The sequence below is a fragment of the Apodemus sylvaticus genome, chromosome 17 (assembly GCF_947179515.1).
Source record: "Apodemus sylvaticus chromosome 17, mApoSyl1.1, whole genome shotgun sequence".
Lineage (NCBI taxonomy): Eukaryota > Metazoa > Chordata > Mammalia > Rodentia > Muridae > Apodemus > Apodemus sylvaticus.
In genome coordinates, this window is record NC_067488.1 from 70,397,648 (window position 1) to 70,418,245 (window position 20,598).

The 20,598-nt window shown below is 51.1% G+C and overlaps 1 protein-coding gene across 1 annotated transcript in view; it reads right to left on the reverse strand.

The window, feature by feature from the left end:
• The window catches only part of Asic1 (acid sensing ion channel subunit 1), a 30,165-nt gene extending 13,024 nt beyond the window's left edge, over window positions 1–17,141 (reverse strand). Inside the window, exons 1-3 of the mRNA XM_052160177.1 lie at window positions 17,073–17,141; window positions 15,830–16,207; window positions 15,122–15,317 (exon numbers count right to left, since the gene is read on the reverse strand). Of these exons, the coding sequence (XP_052016137.1) occupies window positions 15,122–15,317; window positions 15,830–16,191 (558 nt within the window). The 5' untranslated portion in view covers window positions 16,192–16,207; window positions 17,073–17,141. The remainder of the gene's footprint in view (window positions 1–15,121; window positions 15,318–15,829; window positions 16,208–17,072) is intronic.
• Window positions 17,142–20,598: the final 3,457 nt, after the last annotated feature.

Below are 20,598 nucleotides of genomic sequence, written 5' to 3' on the forward strand. Positions count from 1 at the left end.
CTTATACACACACATAGTGGGAACACACACATACTGTACACAGGCTGTACACACACACACACACACACACACTGTGCTTATACACACACATAGTGGGAACACACACATACTGTACACAGGCTGTACACACACACACACACTGTGCTTATACACACACATAGTGGGAACACACACATACTGTACACAGGCTGTACACACACACACACACACACAGCAGCCCCTGAGGAGATGATCAGGCGCACAGGAACACAGACTGACACTCAATACTGCACCCTGGGTGGAGGATGGCGCTCAGTCGGGAGAGCTTGCTGAATGAGATCCTGGATTCATTCCCTTGAGCCACTGTGCCTGTAATCCCAGCACTTGAGAGGGGGAGGCAGGAAGATCAGGAGGTGGTCTCAGCTATAAAGTGAATTTGAGACCACCATGAGACACGTGAGACCCTGCTTTAAAATAAACAAATAGCTAGGCCTGGTCACACACACCTTTGATCTCAGCACTTGGGAGGCGGGGTTTGCAGATCTGAGTCTGAGGTCAGCCTGGTCTACATAACAAGTTCTAGGCCAGCCAGGGCTCCATAGTAGCACATATGTGCACATGTGTGCGCTCTTGTCAGTGTGTCCTGCTATGGACGCTGGAGGCTGGGTGACCTCTTCTATAAATCTCTGCCTTACATTAAAGTAAAATTAACTCAGTGAGTAATGAGGCAGGGCTTTCCAGCCAGGGATGAACCTCCTCCCCAAATCCTTCCCCTCCAAGGAGCCCCCCCAGCACACCCCCACCTCCACCCCAGCCATGTGTGGCAACTGAGCGGTTTCTTACTTTCTCTGCTTCCCTTCTGAATTTCACCTCCTTCCACATCTGGGCAAGGTTTGGTGATTTTCACGATCTTTTTACACAGCCCACGCAAAAAGGAACTCCATTATCATTTGACAAGCAAGAGCTGAACCACAGGGCTCAGGAGATGGCTCAGTAGGTGACATGCATGAGGACCTGAGCTGGGGTCCCCAGCACGTGCGTGCGCGCAGCAGTTGGATAACTGTCTATAATCCCAGCTCTGGAGAGGTGGAGACGGGTAGATTCTTTCTCCAGAGCTCAGAGGCTGGCTGGGTCCTAGCTGGGTCCTAGCTGGGTCCTAGCTGGGTCCTGGCTGATTCATGAGCTCCAGGCTCTGTGAGAGAGTCTGTCTCAAACAGATAAATGAAGGGGCTCAGCAAGCAAGAGCCCTGGGGGCTCTACCCAAGGACCTGGGTTCAATTCCCAGCACCCGCATGGCTGCTCACAACTGTCTATAATTTCAATTCCTGGGGATTTTATGTCCCCTTCCATGGTACACAGACACACATGTAAAATACAAATACATATAATAAAATAGAATACTTTATTCTAGAGAAGGGAGAGGACACCCAGCACTGACCTCTGGCTTCTACACGGGCACACATGACTGAGTGTGCTTACACGCATTCATGCATAACATACATACACACACACACACACACACACACACACACACACACACACATGGTGCTGAACCACAACAACCAATTCAAGTCTCTAAGGAGCGAGTGCTAAGATTAGAGTTGGATGTGATAGTATACATTTTTTTTTTTTTTTTTTTTTTTTTTTTTTTTTTTTTGGTTTTTTCGAGACAGGGTTTCTCTGTGTAGCCCTGGCTGTCCTGGAACTCACTCTGTAGACCAGGCTGGCCTCGAACTCAGAAATCCGCCTGCCTCTGCCTCCCAGAGTGCTGGGATTACAGGCGTGCGCCACCACCGCCCGGCTTGGGGCAGTCTTTTGATTTAAAAAACATTTACAAATCAAACCATGAGGAATGTTATGAGAATACTCCTGGGGCAGAGGACAGAGAGCCTAACTCAAACTGGAGAATCAGTAAGGTTTCCTAAGCAAGCGAGGTTTGAAATGCTGTAGAAATAATCTCCCTGTTCTGCTGCTCTCTGTGCTGCTCCCTGTCTGTCTGTCTGTCTGTCATCCCCCTGGCCTGCCCCCTGTGTGTTCCAAACAGGAGACTGAGGGCCTGATCATAGCCAGATGTGTCTGGAAAGGAAGAAAGGGGAACCGAGTCACCCGGCCTTGTAAGACCCCTGGTCTGATGGTAATGTGCACTCTCTGGTGAAAGATCAGAGCTAATCGAAGCTAGGTGTGGGCTAGAATTCAGCACTTGGGAGGCTGAGGCAGAGGATGAGTTCACAACCATCACAGTGAGTTCCAGGCTAACCAGGGCTACATGAAACCCTGTCTCAAAAAACAAACAAACAAACAAACAAAACAGAAAGAAAGCGAGGGAGCTAGAAGGAGGGACTGCAGATGAGGATGCAGATCTCATCAGGTCTCGGAAGGGTCCTATCAAGGCAGGTGAGGCAGAGGGCGCGTGGCAGACGGCGTGTGGCAGACAGTGTGAGGCAGATGGCGTGTGTAACCGGTGCGGCACTCTCTAGACTCTCGGGGAGAGGACTTGTTTGAGAAGTAAGACGGTATGAGTTTGGTTCTGCACCTGATGGCTTTTAGGAGCTTCAGGGCCACTAATGGAAAATTGGTGATTGGAGTTGAAGTCATGAGGAAAGAGCCGGCCTGAGACCTGGAGTTGGCAGAGTGTAGCTGGTATTCAAAGTCAGGAGCGAAGGTGTGATTGCCCAAGAATAGAACACGAAGTTTAAAAAAAAATTAGATAGAAAGGAAAAGAGGCCTGATTTGGCATTATCCACAGAAGCTAAATAGAATCCTACCTTATGACTTAACCATTGCTCCTACTTCCATACCCAAGAGGAATGAGTACACGTGTCAACCAAAAAACCAGGAAGAAGAATGTTCACAGTTGCTCTATTTATAACAGCCCCAAACTGGTGACAACCCAAATGTCTAGCAATAGTAGAACATCTAAATAAGTTGCATTCTATGAATATAATGAGATAGCACACAGCATTGAAAAAGAAACAACTATCGCTGCAAGACTGACTCTCGCCAGTTGCCACAATTTAAAGTAGGTCACCCTGAGACATCAGGGTGGGGGATGTTTAAGAGAAGTGACACTTACCCTTACTACTAGAACAATAGCAGACCTCTGTAGGGTGGTACTCACCTGAAGGAACCACCTGAAGTACCGGAAATGTTTTGTGTCCATGAAAATATATACCAATGTAGCACATACTACTACTACAGCATAAGGTATACCAGAACAAAATTCTTCAAGCTATGCCTTTAAATTATATCCCGATGACTTAAAAGAAGAGTAAAATCACAAGCGGGGGCCCTGCACTTGGGCAGTACACACTAGCCAAGCAGAGGGACTGAACTTGTAAAGTAACAGAAGTGGCTGGGAGCCAGCCAAGACAGTCAGGAAAGGTAACAATTTAGAAAATGAGGAAAACAATTTGTTGCTGTTTGTTGCAGCTCTGGGGATCGTGCTCTTTAGCACCGAGCTTTGCCGCAGCCCTTTAGACCTTGGTTTCTTTGTTATCATGTTTTCTTTTATGTTTCAGTCTGGAGCTCATACTAGTCTTGAACTTGCCAAGTAGTTGAGGCTAACATTGATCTCTTGATCCTCTTGAGGGATGTCTTTGAACTCTTGATCTTCCTGCTTCTATCTCCCAAGAGCTGGGATTATGAGAATGTGCTAGTATTCCCATCTTTCCATCCCAACCCTTGAGACAGGGTGTCACTTGGATCCCAGCTGGCTTTGAACTAATTATGTCAGGAAGCATGACCTTCAGCTACTGATACTCCTGACTCCACCCCCAAAGTACTGGAATTCTAGAACAAGCCACCCTACCCTGCTGTGCAGGGCTGGGGATAGGACCCTGGGCTTTGTGCAAATACTATGCAAGTCTTTACGAACTCAGTAGGTTCCCAGCCTGCCCTCCCTGTGGTGGTTTGAACAAGAACAGCCTGGTGGAACCTTTGGGAGGGATTAGGAGGTGCGGTCTTGGAGGAGGCGTGCCACTTGTGGCAAAAGTTCTCCAATTAGCTGTCACTGCCTCCTGTGTGTGGATTGAGAGGCGAGCTCTTAGCTCCTTCTCCAGTGCTATGCCTGCTTGCCTGCTGCCATGTTTCCCGTTTTGATGGTCAGGAACTCTAACCCTCTGGGATCACAAGCCCTAAATTAAATGCTTTCTTTCAGAAACTGCCTGGTCATGCTGTCTTATTTTGGCGATAAAAAAAGAAGCCAATCATGTTAGTTGGACCAATTGAGCAGGACACAGTAACCACTCCGGACTTGCTGGTAATAAACACACATCAGAGGATGGGAAATCAATCCAACCAAAATTCAAGGGCCTTCTACCTCAGTGAAATTCCTAGGAGTCCACTGGTATGGGTCATGCAGTGAGGGGTAAGTTACTGCACCCGGCCTCTCCCACCACCAAGAAGAGGCTGAATGCTTAGTGGGCGGATTTGGAGTCTGGAACCAGCCATCCTCACTTGGGTGTGTTACTCCAACCCATACACCAAGTGACTCGGAAAGCTGCTAGCTTCAAGTGGGGCCTAGAATAGGAGAAGGCTCTTCAGTAGGTCCAGGCTGCTGTACAGGCTGCTCTACCACTAGGACCACATGACCCCACAGACCCAGTGGTACCTGAGGTGTCAGTAGTAGATAAGACTGGTGTTTGGAGCCTTTAGCAGCTCCTTATAGGTAAATCACAGAGGAGACTCCGTTTCTGGGACCAACTTCTGTCTTAGCTATTTTTCTATTGCTGTGATAAAACAACATGGCCAAGGCAACTTATAAAAGAAAGCATTTAATTTGGGACTCATAGTTCTAGAAGGTTAGAGTCTATGACCATCATGGCAGCAGCAAGCAGGCAGGCAGGGAGGCAGACAGACAGGCAGGCAGACTGACAGGCAGGCAGGCAGGCAGACAGACAGGCAGGCAGACTGACAGGCAGGCAGGCAGGCAGACAGACAGGCAGGCAGACAGGCAGGCAGACAGACAGACAGGCAGGCAGACAGGCAGGCAGGCAGGCATTGAAGAAGAAGCTGAGTGTTCATGTCTTGACCCACAAGATACAGGCATGAGGCAAAGAGAGCTAGCATGGGCTTTGAAATCCCAGAGCCTGCCCCCAGTGACATACCTCTTCCAATAAGGCTTCCTAGTCCTTCCCAAACAGTTCTAACAACTGGGGACCAAGTATTCAAAAGAATGAGCCTATAGGGGCCATTCACAAACTCCCCTTTCCTTTTTTTTTTAAAAAGTATATATAAATCTTTTTTTTTAGATTTATTTATTTATATGTATTTGAGTACATATGTATTTGAGCATTTATGTATATGAGTACACTGTAGCTGTCTTCAGACATTCCAGAAGAGAGTCAGATCCCATTACAGATGGTTGTAAGCCACCATGTGGTTGCTGGGAATTGAACTCAGGACCTCTGGAAGAGCAGTTGGTGCTCTTAACTGCTGAGCCATCTCTCCAGTCCCTCCCCTTTGCTTTTCAAGGTGTGATCTTCTTGGGTAGCCTAGGCCAGCCTAGAACTTGGGATCTTCTTGACTCAGTTTCCTGAGTAGCTTGGTCTAAGGGCCTGTGCCACCATACATGGCTTGGATCACCAGTTCTGAAAGCTATTGAAGATCAAGAACGAATCATGTCTGCTGGATTTGACAACATGAAGGTGACCACTGCCTTTCCTTAAAGCCATGCAGATCAGGGAGAAGGCAGCTTGGGTAAGCCAAGTCGAGGAAATACATATTGAGAGCTGTAGATATCACTTTTTAATAATATCACGGAGGAAATCCCAGTAGTGTGGAAAGGGCTGGAGAGATGGCTCTTTCAGAGACCTGGGTTTGAGTCCCAGCACCCACCACATGGCTGCTAACCCGTTATCAGTAACTTCAGTTCCTGGGAACATAATGCACTCTTTGGCCTCCTTGGGTACTGCATGCATGTGGTGCAGACACATATGGAAGAGACAAAATACCTGTACACATAAAATACAAATAAACGTAAAATTTTTTTTAAAAAAATTAAAAATTAAAAGAAAAAATATGGATGGTACTGTGGAGGTGAAAAATGTGTTTTGTTTTTTATCATCGCCCAAAGTCTGATAGATAGAAAGTACTCATTGGACGGTAGCTATTACTCTAGCTACGTGTTTATTTATTTGAGATGGGGGCCTTACTGTGTTATCCAGGATGGTTCCCAACTCTAAGGCTCAAGTGATCATCTTGACCTCAGCTACCTAAGTGGATGATTACCACAGGCATACCACAGTGCGCGGCTCAGGTGTGTATTTTAAGTGTGGGGCACTGGCTGTTCTTCCAGAGCTCCTGAATTCAATTCCCAGGAACGGCATGGTGACTCATAATCATCTGTAATGGGATCTGATGCCCTCTTCTGGTGTGTATGAAGACAGCTCCGGTATACTTACATATAATAAACAAATAAATCTTTAAAACAACAACAACAAAGCAGAGGTGTTGCTGGGTATGAACAGCATATGCCTTCAGTCCCAACATTTGGGAGGCAGAGGCAGGTAGATCTCTGTGAGTTCCAGGCCAGCCTGATCTACATAGTTTCCAGAAAACAAGATATAATAAAATAAAAACAAAATAAAGCCATGGAGCAGTGGCGTACACCTTTAATCCCAGCACTTGGGAGGCATAGGCAGGTGGATCTCTGGGAAATCGAGACCAGCCTGGTCTACAGAGCAAGTTCCAGACAGCTAGAGCTACTCAAGGAAACCCTTGTTTGAAGCCCCTCGGACAACAATAATAAATAAAATAACTAAAACCAGATATCTGGAGATTCGGCTCAGCCGTGAGGGGTGGGATCCCTGGGGTCACTTCGCACCCTTTCCTTCCCTTCCTTCCTCCGCACACTGCTTCTCCTCAGAGCACATGCAGCTGGGAGCTCAGAGCAGCTTTGTCTGCCACACACAGACTGTGGCCAAAGCCTGGAGAGCATGGACGTGGAAGACCCAAAGTCAAAGCCTTAGACTGTCATGATCTCAGGCAAATCACTAACATCCTGCCCCGCCCATAGAGTCCCGGTCTTTCCCAGGGTGATATTAAGCTTCCTCCAGACTCATAATTGTGAAGCTTTATTAAAAAAGATTTATTGGGGGCTGGAGAGATGGCTCAGTGGTTAAAGAGCACTGACTGATCTTCTGAAGGTCCTGAGTTCAAATCCCAGCAACCACATGGTGGCTCACGACCTTGTGATGAGATCTGATGCCCCTTCTTGTGTGTCTGAAGACAGCTACAGTGTACTTACATATAATAAATAAATCTTCTTAAAAAGTGTTAAAAATTATGATTCATTAAAAAAAGATTTATGAGTACATAAAAAAGATGTATGATGGCTGTGAGCCACCATGTGGTTGCTGGGAATTGAACTCAGGACCTCTGGAAGAGCAGCCAGTGCTCTTAACCACTGAGCCATCTCTCCAGCCCCATGATTGTGATGCTTAAATGAGCACAGATGAAGGGGATTTATAATCTCAAAGCAAGACTGGAATTCGCTGCCGTGACTCCTCATGCAACAACAAGTCTGTCCACACAAAAGCTCCCTCCCCACAGCACACACACAGACGTGTGTGCCCCGTGAACATCCACACGTGTCCATTCCACACACTACATCTGCATTCTCCCCAAGACAGGGGGATGGAGGGGTACACCTGCCGCTGCTCCCTGGGGACACAGGTGCAGTGGCTGTACCACAAGAAGGCTCGGTTGGCTGTTGTCACGGCCCAGGGCACCGCAGCAAACTCTCCTTTAGGGATGTCCTCTGCCTGGCATGCTGATGGGACACACTCATTAGGGAGACACACAGCAAAGCCCAACCTCTCCGGCCCCCTGAGATAGTCAGTTGATAGACGGTGGAGGTGGGAAAGAGTTCTCTTTCTTAGAACTCATAGGATCTTAAAAGACCTTAACTGGGGCTGGAGAGATGGCTCAGCAGTTAAGGGCACTGACTGCTCTTCCTAGAGGTCCTGAGTTCAATTCCCAGCAACCACATGGTGGCTCACAACCATCTGTAATGCCCTCTTTTGGTGTGCCTGAAGACAGCGACAGTGTACTCATACATAAAATAAGTAAATAATTCTTTAACCAAAAAAAAAAAAGTGGGGAAATCATTTGAAATGTAAATAAAAAATATATCGAATAAAAAAAAGATTAAAAAAAAAAAAGAAACCAAAAAAAAAAAATTAAAAAAAAAAAAAAAAACAAGATCTTCATCGGCTGTTCCGTTCCCTCTGGAATGGTGTCATCTCCCCCTCCTCCCTCTCTGGAACCCGGGACTCTGAATAACAGGCAAGTACACCACTCAGTTCCATCTCCAGCCAGCAGCCCCAGTTCTTACAACTTCTTACAGGAATACAACAGTTTCACGATCACTTAAAAGTATCCCTCAGGACCAGGCATGGCAGCCCACAGCCCAGTCCTTTAATCCCAGTACTGATGAGGAAGAGGCAGGCAGATACCTGAGTTTGAGACCAGCCTGGTCTACAGAGCAAGTCCCAGGACAGCCAGGGCTAAACAGAGAAACTCTAAACAAACAAAACAAAACAAAAATCAACAAAACAAAGGGTGTTGTCCTATGCATGCTAAATCACTTCAGCGCACCTGTTAAGTACAGACCTAGCCTTGGCTGAAGTACCTTAGAGGCTTTTTAATCCCAGGAGCAGGGGATAAAGTTGCCCCTTTGCAACATTTCACCACAACCCCTTCTCCTCACAGGAAAACTGGAACTAGAAACTGAGAAACGGAGTCTGGTGGAGCTCTGCCCCACACCTAGCCCTCCAGCCCGGTTAGGTACATCTTGCTCTCCCCGTGGCCTTCCCTGTCCCCACCTTCCAGACTGCCCACCCAAGGGTCCTTTGTTGAACTGTTCTCAGCCAGAAGGTAGCAGCAGCTTTGGCAGCCACAACTCAGATCTGTGCCTGGAGGCGGTGGGAGCACAGCATGCAACACTGTAACCCTGGGGTGTTTGGGGTAGCCAGCTGAGGAGGTGGGCAGAAGGATTCTACCCCTTTACTGCCACACCTCAGCCCCAGGGCAGGAGCTGGCATTTGAAAGTGACAGTCTGAGGAGGGTGAATCTAGGAACTTGTCACCCTCTTCTTCCCAATTCCTCACTCCCAACTTCCGGTTGCCCAGGGACAAGTGGGGACTATGGTGATATTCCCAACCCTCCCCTCCATAACCACAACTGATCTCCACAAAGTTGAAGCCACCCAGGAGTGACTTGTGCCTACAACAGAATGTCCCCAACCAGTCTGTTGGCATTCTGCCCCCAGAACACAGTGGGGCGTAGCACACTTCACCCAGTGAGCTGTCCACTGGCTGCTGTCTGGGCATTAGCTAGACATCTACTCCTCCCAGTCCTTGCTTCCTCTCTGCCCCCAGAGGCACTTAGTTACTTACATCAATTCCCTATTACTTTAGGCAAGAGCAGAGAGATCAATTAGCTTAGAGTAGCCTCTTAGCTGATAGCAGTCTGGGAGGGCTAGCAGGGTGGGGGTGGGGTGCCGGTGGATGGGAGAGGGAGAGAGCTAAGTTACCCAAAGGTTGCAATCTCTGCAGGGGAAAGAGGGAAGGCACAGCAAGAGACCGGTCCCCGGGACTCTGGGTTCCTGATTGGCTCTGCCTAGCTCCTCCCCCACCCTGCATCTCAGCTCGGGTATTTCCAGGGGAGGAGAGCAAGATGGGGCGTGTCTGGATTCCTTGGGTGAGCGGAGACTCTCCTAAATGTGCTTGTCTATCCTGTCCACACTCCTTTGGGTGGGGTCATCAGGACCGCCTTGCCTCCTCTCTCTCTCCTCACCACTCCCGCCCTAATTGAAGGGAATACATCTACTTCCAGGCTGGAGCAATGGCTCAGCAGCAAAGAGCACTGGCTGCTCTTCCAGAGGTCCTAAGTTCAATTCCCAGCAACCACAGGGTGGCTCACAACCAACTGTGATGAGATCTGGCGCCCTCTTTTGGTGAGTCTGAAGACAGCGACAGTGTACTCACTTTTTTTTTTTTTTAAATCCACTTGGATCAGTTCCCTTAAGGATGTTTCTTCTGAGTTTCTGTGGGGTCCAGTGAAAATAAGGGGCGTCGGAGAATTGGCTGCTGTCCCCGGACTCTGATTACTTGTTTTAAAATTTTTACTCATTAAATAATGGTTTAAGCCGGGCAGTGGTGGCACACGCCTTTATCCCAGCACTTGGGAGGCAGAGGCAGGTGGATTTCTGAGTTTGAGGCCAGCCTGGTCAACAGAGTGAGTTCCAGGACAGCCAGGGCTACACAGAGAAACCCTGTCTTGAAAAAACAAAACAACAAAAAAAAATTGGTTTACTTATTTTAAAAATTCATACTTTCTGTTGTAGAACCTAGTACCTCACTCTTGCCAACTGAGTGTCCCATCACTCTGCTATGTCGCTAGGCCTTGGTGGCTTTAGATGACCTCTTTTTCCCTAGTCTGAGCCTCGGGATCTCGCCTCCTCTTAGATTAGCACCTCCCCCCCACACAATGTTCCAGAATATTCTTGTCTCCCTTCAGAACCCTGAAGGGTTCCCGCCCCTTCCTCAGGGGATTGCCCCTGCTTCAGGATCTAGAGTGGTCCTGTGGTCACTCCACAGATTCCTGCCCCCGGTGGCCAACCCTGCTTAAGATTACCGTTCCTACCACACCCCTACCTCCGCCCCCCATGCACCCCTATCTCTAGGACACCCACTATCTGTTTCTTCTTTCTTTCCCAAGGCCCAGACATGAATCCCTGCTTCTCTCTCTCTCTAGGCAAAGGCTCCGGGCCTCAGCTGGAGGGGCTGGCGTAGGGCGGATTGGGCAGCCATCTGCAGGCCCCCTCCCTCCTCCCACAGACACTGCTCAGCATTCCAGCCACATCCGGCTCCCACTGCCAGGGATGGATAAGGTGCAGCTGGAGGCTGCCGCCAGCTGTGACTCTGCTCGCTCCCCAGCCCCCGCCCAGAGACTAGCAGCAGCGGAGTCCCCCCCATGGAACCCCTGCCCTGCCTTGGCCTGGCTGCCCTTAAGGTGGGTAGGAGAGAGGAGCTTCAGACTTTGTTGCTCTGGCAACCAAGCACCCCACTGGGAAGGAAGGGAGATGGCCAGGGAAGAAGAGGCCTTGTCTTGGGCCTTCCTTGCTTTCTTGGCTACTCGGGAGCCAGCTACTGAAGTCCACCCAACTGGGCTGCCTAGGGATGTCCCCTGTTGCTGCCTGACTTCCTCAATCCCAGGTGATTTTCAAAATAATTTCTCCCAACTTGGTTCAGGCCCTACTGCCGTATCCTCCCAGACCCCACATTCTGAGCAGCAATACCACCCCCCCCCCATGCTGGGTAAGCTGGGCTACTCGGGCACTGGAGCAGCCCTGTGCTGTGTCCTTCCTGATCAGTCTTCGTGAGCGTGAGCAGAGCACTTGCCGTTCACACGAAGCCTGCCTTTGGAAACCACACAAGGAGGTCCGCATATGCCCATGCGCACAGTATCCACAAACAGAGCAAAGGCTTGGCCCTCAGTTAAGACTCCCTGCTCTGCAGACTATGGTGACATGACACAAACTTATAATCCCAGCACTCGGGTGGCCAAGAAAGAATTTGAAGCCAGTCAGGTCTACAAAGTAAGACCACCATCTTGGGGGAAAAAGGCACCTTGGTATTGAGGGATACCAGGATACCAGGAGAGTCTCCCCTTGGCTTGACCCTGAGGACCAATGCTTTCTGTTAGTGCTACATCGGCTCAGAGTCTAGATCCACATCCCTGACACATACTCCAGGCAGAGCAGAGAGTAATAAGGCTGGGAGACAGATGTTAATTATGAGACCAAGGAGAGGAGCAGAGGAGAGGAACCGATGTGAGCTCCCGCAGGGCTGCAGAGCCCAAGGAGAATGCCAGGAAGGTCCTTCGCACCGGCCAGAGGCGTCACTCAAGGACACCTACCGGCAGCTGTGGCAGTGCCCAGGAGATCACGATGAGGAAGGGCCTGGCAGTGAGGCCAACCTGCCGGCAGTGGGCAAAGGCCAGAGTCTGGATCCAGCTGGACTCAGGGTCAGGCATCACACATTAGCAACAGAACAACTCTCAGCACAGGGCTACACCATAGTGTCCTGACAAGACAGAACCAAGACGCGCCGCGGTTGGGTCTCCAGGACGCTGGTCTGTGTGTCTGTCCTCTGAGCGAGAACAACTCACACCGCGGCTGGAGAGAGGCCTCGGGGTTCACAGTACTGCTGCTCTTTCAGAGGAGCAAACACTCACACCAGATGCCTACCGCGGCCTGTGACTCCCGATCTGACCCCCGAGGAGCCAGCGCCCTTCTCCTAGCCTCTGGGGCTGCTCACATACTCATGTTCATACATATATGCGAAAACACACAGACATATTAAAATAACAAAATAACTTTTGAAAAGGACCCAGATGACTCCAGAATTCTGCAAGCCTAACACATCTCTGTCGGATAGCTTAGAATTCTCCCTCAAACAGTACTGGCCAATCACATTTCATTATGTGTGTGTGTGTGTATGTGTGTGTGTGTGTGTGTGTGTGTGCAAGCACCACAGCAGCACTCATGCAGGGGTCAGAGGACAATTTGCAGGAGGTGGTTCCCTTCTACCATTTTGATCTCAGGAGTTAAAGGCAGGTCAGTGTCAGGCTTGGTGGAAAGCCCCTCTGCGCACTGACCCATCTTACCAGCCCCCAATTAAACTTTCATGGACTTAATGCATGCGTATTTTATACCTTAGCATCTCCCTGTTTCGAGCCATGCTCTTCCCTGCTGCACCCAACATTACAAACCAGTCAATCTAGCAGGTTCCTCTTCTCCCCGGCTTTATTCGGCATTCGCATTCAGTATGCTCTCTCTTTTTCTCTCTCCCTTCCTCTCTCCCTCTCTCTCTCTCTGTCTCTCTCTCTCTCTCTTCACCTACAGTTCTATTCCTCTTGGAAGCACAGTTTGTGAGGAGTCTGGGAGTCTGGGAGCCCTCTGGCCTCAAGGTCTGAGGAATGCAGAAGACAGAAAGTACAGGCATCTGGGGTAATGGTGAGGCTCAGCCAGGAGAGTGCTCATGTAACCTTTTCCCTCAGCATTGACAAAGGCTGCAAAATGGGTCTGCAAGGGAGAGCTCAAAGAGCCTGGAAAGTCTTGTGTAACCTTGACAGGAAATGTTAAACCTGCCTGGGGCTCTTACCTCTCTACACAAGCAAGTGGGTTCCTGCTGCCCACGGCAGGAAGGAAGCAAGCAGGTTGAAGAGAAAATAGGGGGGCAAGGAGGACTGACAGTGGAGGATTGGGAACAGGCCAAAGGGAAGGGGCTTCTGGGAAGCAATCTCAACAATGGCATGACATTCTAACTTCAGGGTCAGCAATACTGGTGATAGGAACACAGTACATTGGTACCTAAGGAGACATAGGTTCTAATCCTGGATCTGTCATTAACCAGCTACTGAGCTAAGGCAAATTATTTTCCTGCTTCCTGTCTGTCTGTGCATTTGTAAAATAATGTGGTTATTTAGCAAAGGGATTGAGAGGGTCTAGACTCCAGATCCTTCGGGTTTTTCTTCTCTGTCTCTCTGTCTCTCTGTCTTTCTCCCTCTCTCTCTGTCTCTCTCTCTCTCTCTCTCTGTCTCTCTGTTTCTCTCTCTCTGTCTCTCTCTCTGTGTGTGTGTGTGTGTGTTTCTTCTTTGAATTTTGAGATAGGTCCTCCATATAGCCCAAGCTGTGTTCCTTGAACTCAAACTCCTCTTGCCTCAGTTTCTTGAGTGCTAGGATTACACAGACAGGCCTTGTGATTGTGTCCAGGATTTTGTTTGTTTGTTTGTTTAATTTTAGAAAGAATGTTATTTTGTTGTCTATGCTGTTCTTAAACTCCCAGGTTCTACTGATCCTTCTACCTCAGACTCCTAGCTGGCCCAATGTGCTGACAGGTCTGGGTACAGTTTTGGTTTGTTTGAGACAGGGTCTAGCTGTATGGTTCAAAAGTCCCAATCAGTTCAGCCTTCCAAGGGCTGGGATTGCAGTTGTGTACCCCATAATCAGCTATGTGTGTGTACCCCACAGTCAGCCGTGTGTGTGTGTGTGTGTGTGTGTGTGTGTACCCCACAGTCAGCCGTGTGTGTGTGTGTGTGTGTGTATCCCACACCCAGACATGTGTGTATACTGTACACCCAGCTATGTGTGTGTGTACCCCACAGTCAGCCATGTGTGTGTGTACTCCATACCCAGCTATGTGTGTGTGTACCCCACAGTCAGCCATGTGTGTGTACTCCACACCCAGCTATGAGTGATTTTTAGCCCTGAGGAATCTCTGTGATTTTTCCCAAGAACACCTAGTATATCAGTTGCCACAGTCAGTTCCCCAGAACTCGTGGTGTGAGCCAGAGGGCACTATGTTGACAGGGTGTGATATGAACGGCAGGGAAGGCGTCTCCATCTTCAAAGCAAAGGGAGCCTCCAGTTCAGCTATAAATTGTATTGCATCTTGAGCCTCTGGCTCTGGGTGTGGGGCTGTGGCAAGGGGAAACCTATGAGCTGAGTGTGTGTGTGTGGTGTGTAGTGTGTGTGCATGTGTATGCATGCATGCCTGCTTGCCTTGTGTGGTGAAGGTAATGTGGAGAGAATGACCCGTGTGGCTGTCCCCAAGGAAGCTTCCTGACCCCCTGAGCCTCACAAGTTTTTTGACACAGCTGTGCCACCCGAGGGTCTTATCTGACGCAGATTCAGCTTCCACGGGGTTAGGAATGTGGGGTGGCAAAGTCATTCATTTCTTCCAAGCTCCCAGATGACAGTGTGCAGGCCTACTCCTGGGTACGAGGCTGTATGTAGTGTACCTACTGCTGCTGACTCTGACCTCTGGGGCCCCTGAATGTAAGCTTGAAGGGATCAGGGCCACCCTGGGGAAAGTATGTACGTGAGTGTCTGCGTGGGTGGTTTGTATAGTCTACACCACGGCCTTTCTTCCCTGTCATCGTGAGTGCAAGGCTGGGGCCCAAGTCTTCCTGCAGTACAAAGGCACCACGTGCGTGCTAAGGAAAGTCCCTTTCTGCCAGAAGCAAACCCCAGACACTGGGTTTCCACTCCCAGATCAGCAAACACAAACTGTGCTTCTTGTCTCTTCCCCATCTAGAGACCCTAGAGATCGGAGTAACAACGGGGCTCACTCACCACTTTGAAGTCTTCGGCACTGCAGGTTTCCCCTCGGAAGTGGCAGGAGAGCAGCATATCTCGAATGTCATGCCCTGCTCTGTCGTAGAACTCCCGCATGTTGAAGGGCTTGGGCTTGAAGCTACGGAAGTTGGCCTTGTCCTGCAATATCTCTAGCTGCTTTTCGTCAGCCATCTGCGTGTCCGGTATCTCATACCTGGGGCCCAGGGGTGAGTAGCACATGGGTCACCGTGATCACTTTAGCCATTCCCTACCTGGGGTGGGGTCGGGCAGCACTCAGAGCCCCTGGAGGATCAGATCTGGGCAGAGATAGGCAGAGAAGGAGAGCTGGGCATGCCAGGAGAGCCTGACCCATGGGACACAAGAAGACAAAGGGTCTGCAGGGCAGGAGCTATAGATGGTACAGTCTCTCCCCTTTATAGGTGGTCTGTCCCATCCCCTAAGTGGGCGAGGGAGATATAGTACCAGGAGGTAGGTGACGCTCTCGGGGGAAAGAGCCAATATCTCCTAGCTCAGGCTGGGTGGGGATAGAGCTGTTTTGACCTAAGCTGGAATCAGAGATTGTGTGTAGGTAACTGCTTCTCGGCACTATCTCAGTTCCTCCGCAGGTTAAGGGGGATGCTAGAGGGCAGAGCCGGCTGACTTTTGGTGGGCTAAGGACGTTGCCTCTCCACAAGCCATGCAGAGGGGTGCGTGGAAGCCGCCCACCTGTTGTTGAGCAGGGCCAGCAGCTCCCCGGCGTGGTACAGGTCGTTCTTGGAGACCTGGCTAAAGCGAAACTCATTGAGGTTGCACAGCGTGACGGCCGGGAAGGTGAGCTGGGAGGCGGCCACCTCGTCGAGCTTGGTGACGTGGTGGTAGCAGAAGTAGTACTGCACACGTTCGGTGCACACACACAGCAGGACGGCCAGCGAACCCAGGAAGCACAGGGCCCACAGGGCCCGCTTCAGAGACAGCCGCTCATAGGAGAAGATGTGGGCAAGACCATGCAGCGTGGAGCTGCTGGCGAAAGCCTGGATGCTCACTGGCTGGACACCACCCACCTCCTCCTCCTCGGTCTTCAGTTCCATCCTTGCCAAGGGGATCCTGGAGGAGGGAAAGAGGAGACGAGACTCTGTCATTGTCCTGGGATGAAGGTGCATATAGGGCCCCTCCAGTTATGTCCATCCAAAATCCTTTTCCGGAGGTCACTGCCTGTCCGAGGGAAGACGTCCCTGACAACTGGCTCTGAAGGCGGCTTGACCGAGGGGCCATCCAAGATGATAGAGTCGTTCAAACATAGAGGCTCGGGGTGTCAGCTTGGGTTGAGAGAATGGTCTACAAGCTTCCCAGACTATGGGGGACCCCAGATACAGCCACTAGAGTGAATGAGGGAAGTCCCCATGCACCCACAGGCAGCCATGGGAGTTCCCTCCAGATGTGAGGTCATTCTGGGACAGAAATGTCTACCCCAGCCAAGATCAAACTCCCCATAATGGGCTGAACCAGGGGTCAGGAGCTCTTCTCTTGATCAAGGGTATCCCCAGGAACAGGCTGTCACCTCAGGAGCTAAACCAGGGCCACCTCTCCGGAGGTGGGCACATCAGGGGAGGGGCCCTGCCTGAATCCTCACCTTCTGTGTCTCCAGTTCTCAAACAGGCACAGGCATAGGCACAGGCGCAGGCTGTGGTGTGTGTGTGTGTGTGTGTGTGTTTGGGAGGGGATGGTAGGCTGCCTGAGGTGGATGTACTGGGGGGGGGGGCGCGGTTCCCTATGACAGCCAGTTGTCCCCGCCCCGAACGCACCCCCTCCAGTCCAGCTTCTCGTCGCAGTCAGATTCCCGGCTCGGCCCCCCGCCCCCTCCCCATCCGCCGAGCCTCCCTAGAAGCTGGAGAAAGCTACAGGGAAGCAGAGTCTCGGCTTCGGGGCGCCGGGGAGCCCGGGGCCCAAGGCGGCGGGGTCGGAAACCCACCTGAGGGGGCTGGGGAAAGCCGGCCGCCGCTGCAGGTCCTGGGGCACGAGGCCGTCCGTGGGCTCAGCGCCGCGCGGCGGAGGGGCTCATGGCCCGGAGCCCGAGCCGCCGGCCGCCGCGGTACCCGCGTAGAGCCCTGCAGGGAGCGGCCCGCCCGGCCGGCTCGGCTCAGCTCGGTCCGCCGCCCGCGCGCGCTTGCTCGCTCGGCTCGGTCCGCCCCGGGCTCGGCGCGCTGGCGCTGCGCGGTGCTCTCAGCCCCGGGATCTGCAGGGATCCATCGTCCGGCCGGGAGGCGGCGGGAGGGGAGGAGGAGGGGAAAGGGTGCGCGTGCGCGCCTACGAGTGTCTGCGAGGGTGTCTCTGGGCCGGTGTGCGCGGGGGGCCCCCGGCCCGGGAGCGGAACCGAGGGCTCCCCCCGCTGGCTTGCCTCCTCCCGCTGCTCTCAGTAGGGCTGCCTCGCTCGGATCCCAGAGCCGGTTCCCTGCTTGAGAGGCCCCGTGGCGTGGCGCGCGCGTGTGTGTGTGTGTGTGTGTGTGACTATGGTATGTGTGTGCACGCGCACGTGTGCGCGCAGGAAGGAGGGTGTCTGCCCCCAGCGTCCCCCTCCCCACGTTGTCTCCTTTGGATCGAAGCTCCTGCCTCTTGCTGCTGCTGCTGCTGCTTCCTCTGGTGGTACATGCACACGTGTACACACACACACACACACACACACACTCCGAGTCACAGTCACACTTGGCTGATTCAAGCACTTGCCTGTGTGGAGATATAGGCACAGTCAGACCAGAGTCTTACCCTGCCACACAGCCATCCAGATATCACATGTACCTGATATCCAGATATACACATCCCTGAAGCCTGACCCCACACGAGCACTTACCTGTCCGTACACATTCACTCACCTGCTCTTATTCCTGCCTCCCACCTTCACGTGACCCACACATAAACACCCGCGCCACCCAGACCCCGTTTAATACCAGTGGAATTCTTAAGCAGCCTGTGTGCAGGTGCCTTGTCGGCAGATCTATAAAGCAGAGAGGAACCGAGAGAAGAGCCAGAGTGAGGGCAGAGGGGGCAGAGGAGGGAAAGGGAAAACGGAGCAAAGAGGCATAGAATGGAGAAAGGCTGCAGGGGGGAGTGTGCTGGCAGGGGCCGGAAATCCGAATCTGGGCCCTGCAACCCGGCCGGGCTGCTCCTGTAGCTGTCATCTCTCTCCTTCCCTCCCTCCTTCTTTCTCAGAGGTCTTGGGGGGGGGCCCTCCCTATTCAATTAGCAGAGAAGGAGCAATCAAGGGGAAGTTGTTAATTTGCTGATGCTCATTAGGGGTTCTTAACACAGAGGCTGTTGAGGTCTGATGGTGTCAGATGATGGTGTGTGTGTGTGTGTGTGTGTGTGTGTTGTGGTGCGAGACCAGAATTCTATCTGTAGTGGCTCCTTTGCTCCACTTACAGGCCGGTGAAGCTCTGAGAGGAGGAAGGTGAGAAGCAGGTCTCAGGGACATGGTTCTGGCTTTGAGTCAGAGGAAGGAACCTGATATAGAGGGGAAAAGCTGTTCATAATCCGTGAGGGGTTGGGAGTAAGAGGTACCCTGGAAACCAGTGAAGAAATCTGGAGATTCCCTGTCTCCAGGGATAGGGGCTTAGGGCTGGGGAGAGATTGGGGTCCATTCAGCAGGATCCAGAGCGCCAAGGGACCAGAATAAAGATAGAATTTTGCATTCAGGCTGGGGAGCTGTCCAGCGGCACAAGCGGTGCTGGTGGGCTGCTATGCCCCTAGGCAGCCACTAGGTGACAGCACTCTACCAGATACTTAAACTCCATTCAAAGGGCGATGGGGGAGGCGGCTCACGAGACTAGGAATTACCCTAGGAGGGTCACAAACTGGGTTTAAGTGATGATTCTAGCCCTGGGTGTAGTCTGGTTCCAGGCTCTCCAATGTCCTCGGTGGGGGTGGGGGCGGGGGGGGGGGACCATCTTGGAACATCTGTAATTCCTCCACTTTTGCAACCGGCACAAGCTGAGTGACACGCGGAGCCTCTTCTAATGGCTGCAAATTGCTTCAATCACCTGGGATGTTACGGAGGAAGCAGGGAGCGCGGGGGTGGAGGGAAGGTGAGGTGGAGGCAGTCGAGGACTGATTGAGGCCAATGAACAGCCGCAGGAGGAGTCTGGGGGGAGATAAAACGCATGAATCAGGTATCTGGGCTCCAAGACCTCATCCCTCGATACCACCACACCACCGGCAGGACTCCCAACCCTTCTCAGCTTCAGCCTCCTCCTCTGTATGATGAAGGTTGTGTTTATTTCACCTTGTTTTCCAAGGATTATGTGAATTACTGGTGGAAAATGCATAGTACATTGATCTGTGTTAGTAAATCCTCAAAAACAAATATTACTGTCATTCTGATTTAGATCCGGAAGTAAACAAAAACCACAGGAATAGCCACGTCAGGACAGACTTAAAGATAATAATTCCTAATTCGGGCAGTTTGGTAAGTCTTTCAAATGGACCCAAATGGGTTTAATTTAGATCAAGTAAACCTCACACTCAGTAGGTGGAGCTCAGATCTCCAAACTTTGTGTTTTGTTTTAAGACAGTCTTACTGTAGAGCCCTGGCTGGTCTAGAACTTACTGTAGACCAGGCAGGCCTCAAACTCAGAGATCTGTTTGCGTTTGTCTCCCGAGTGCTGGGATTAAATGTATAAACCACCATGCCTGGATGGCCAAACTTTTTAAAAAATTTGTTCTTTCTTTTATGTTATATGGTTGTTTTGCTTGCATGTGTTTCTGTGTATCACATGAGTGCTTGGTTCCTGTGGACGCCAGAAGAGGGCGCCAGATCTCCTGAACTGGACTTGTGTATAGTTACAAGTCATTATGTGGGTGCTGAGAATTGAACCTGAATCCTCTGGCAGAGCAGCCAAGACTTTTAGCAATGGGGCCCTTCTTCAGCGCCACTCGAGCTTCTAAGACCTCTAAGTCTCCTCAGAACCAGTATGTCTGAAGCAAGACTTCATCACAGCAATCCCTCTCTGGAGCTTAGGTTTGGGTTTTTTTTTAAAGATGTATTTATTTATTATATGTAAGTACACTGTCGGTGTCTTCAGACACCCCAGAAGAGGGCGTCAGGTCTCATTACAGATGGCTGTGAGCCACCATGTGGTTGCTGGGATTTGAACTCAGGACCTTCAGAAGAGCAGTCAGTGCTCTTAACCGCTGAGTTATCTTTTCGGCCCTGGAGCTTACTTTTTATACCTAACCTAAATTCCTCACTCTGTCATTGTCTGAGACACAACCCTGCAAGGGTGCCACTCCCTCCTAGGCCCCTCCACTGAAGCCAACATCCACAGCTTTCCCTGTGTCTGGGGACACAGGGTGACCAAGGGCAGTCCAAAGACCTCTCAGCATCAAAGCAGAGTCTGTTGCTGAATGATTCTAGAACAAAGGTCAGCTGTGAAAGGCAGTGTGGAGGGATGGGGGAGAGGGGCTGGGGTTGCTGCGGAGAGGTAGTTATCCCCATAGGGTCCTGT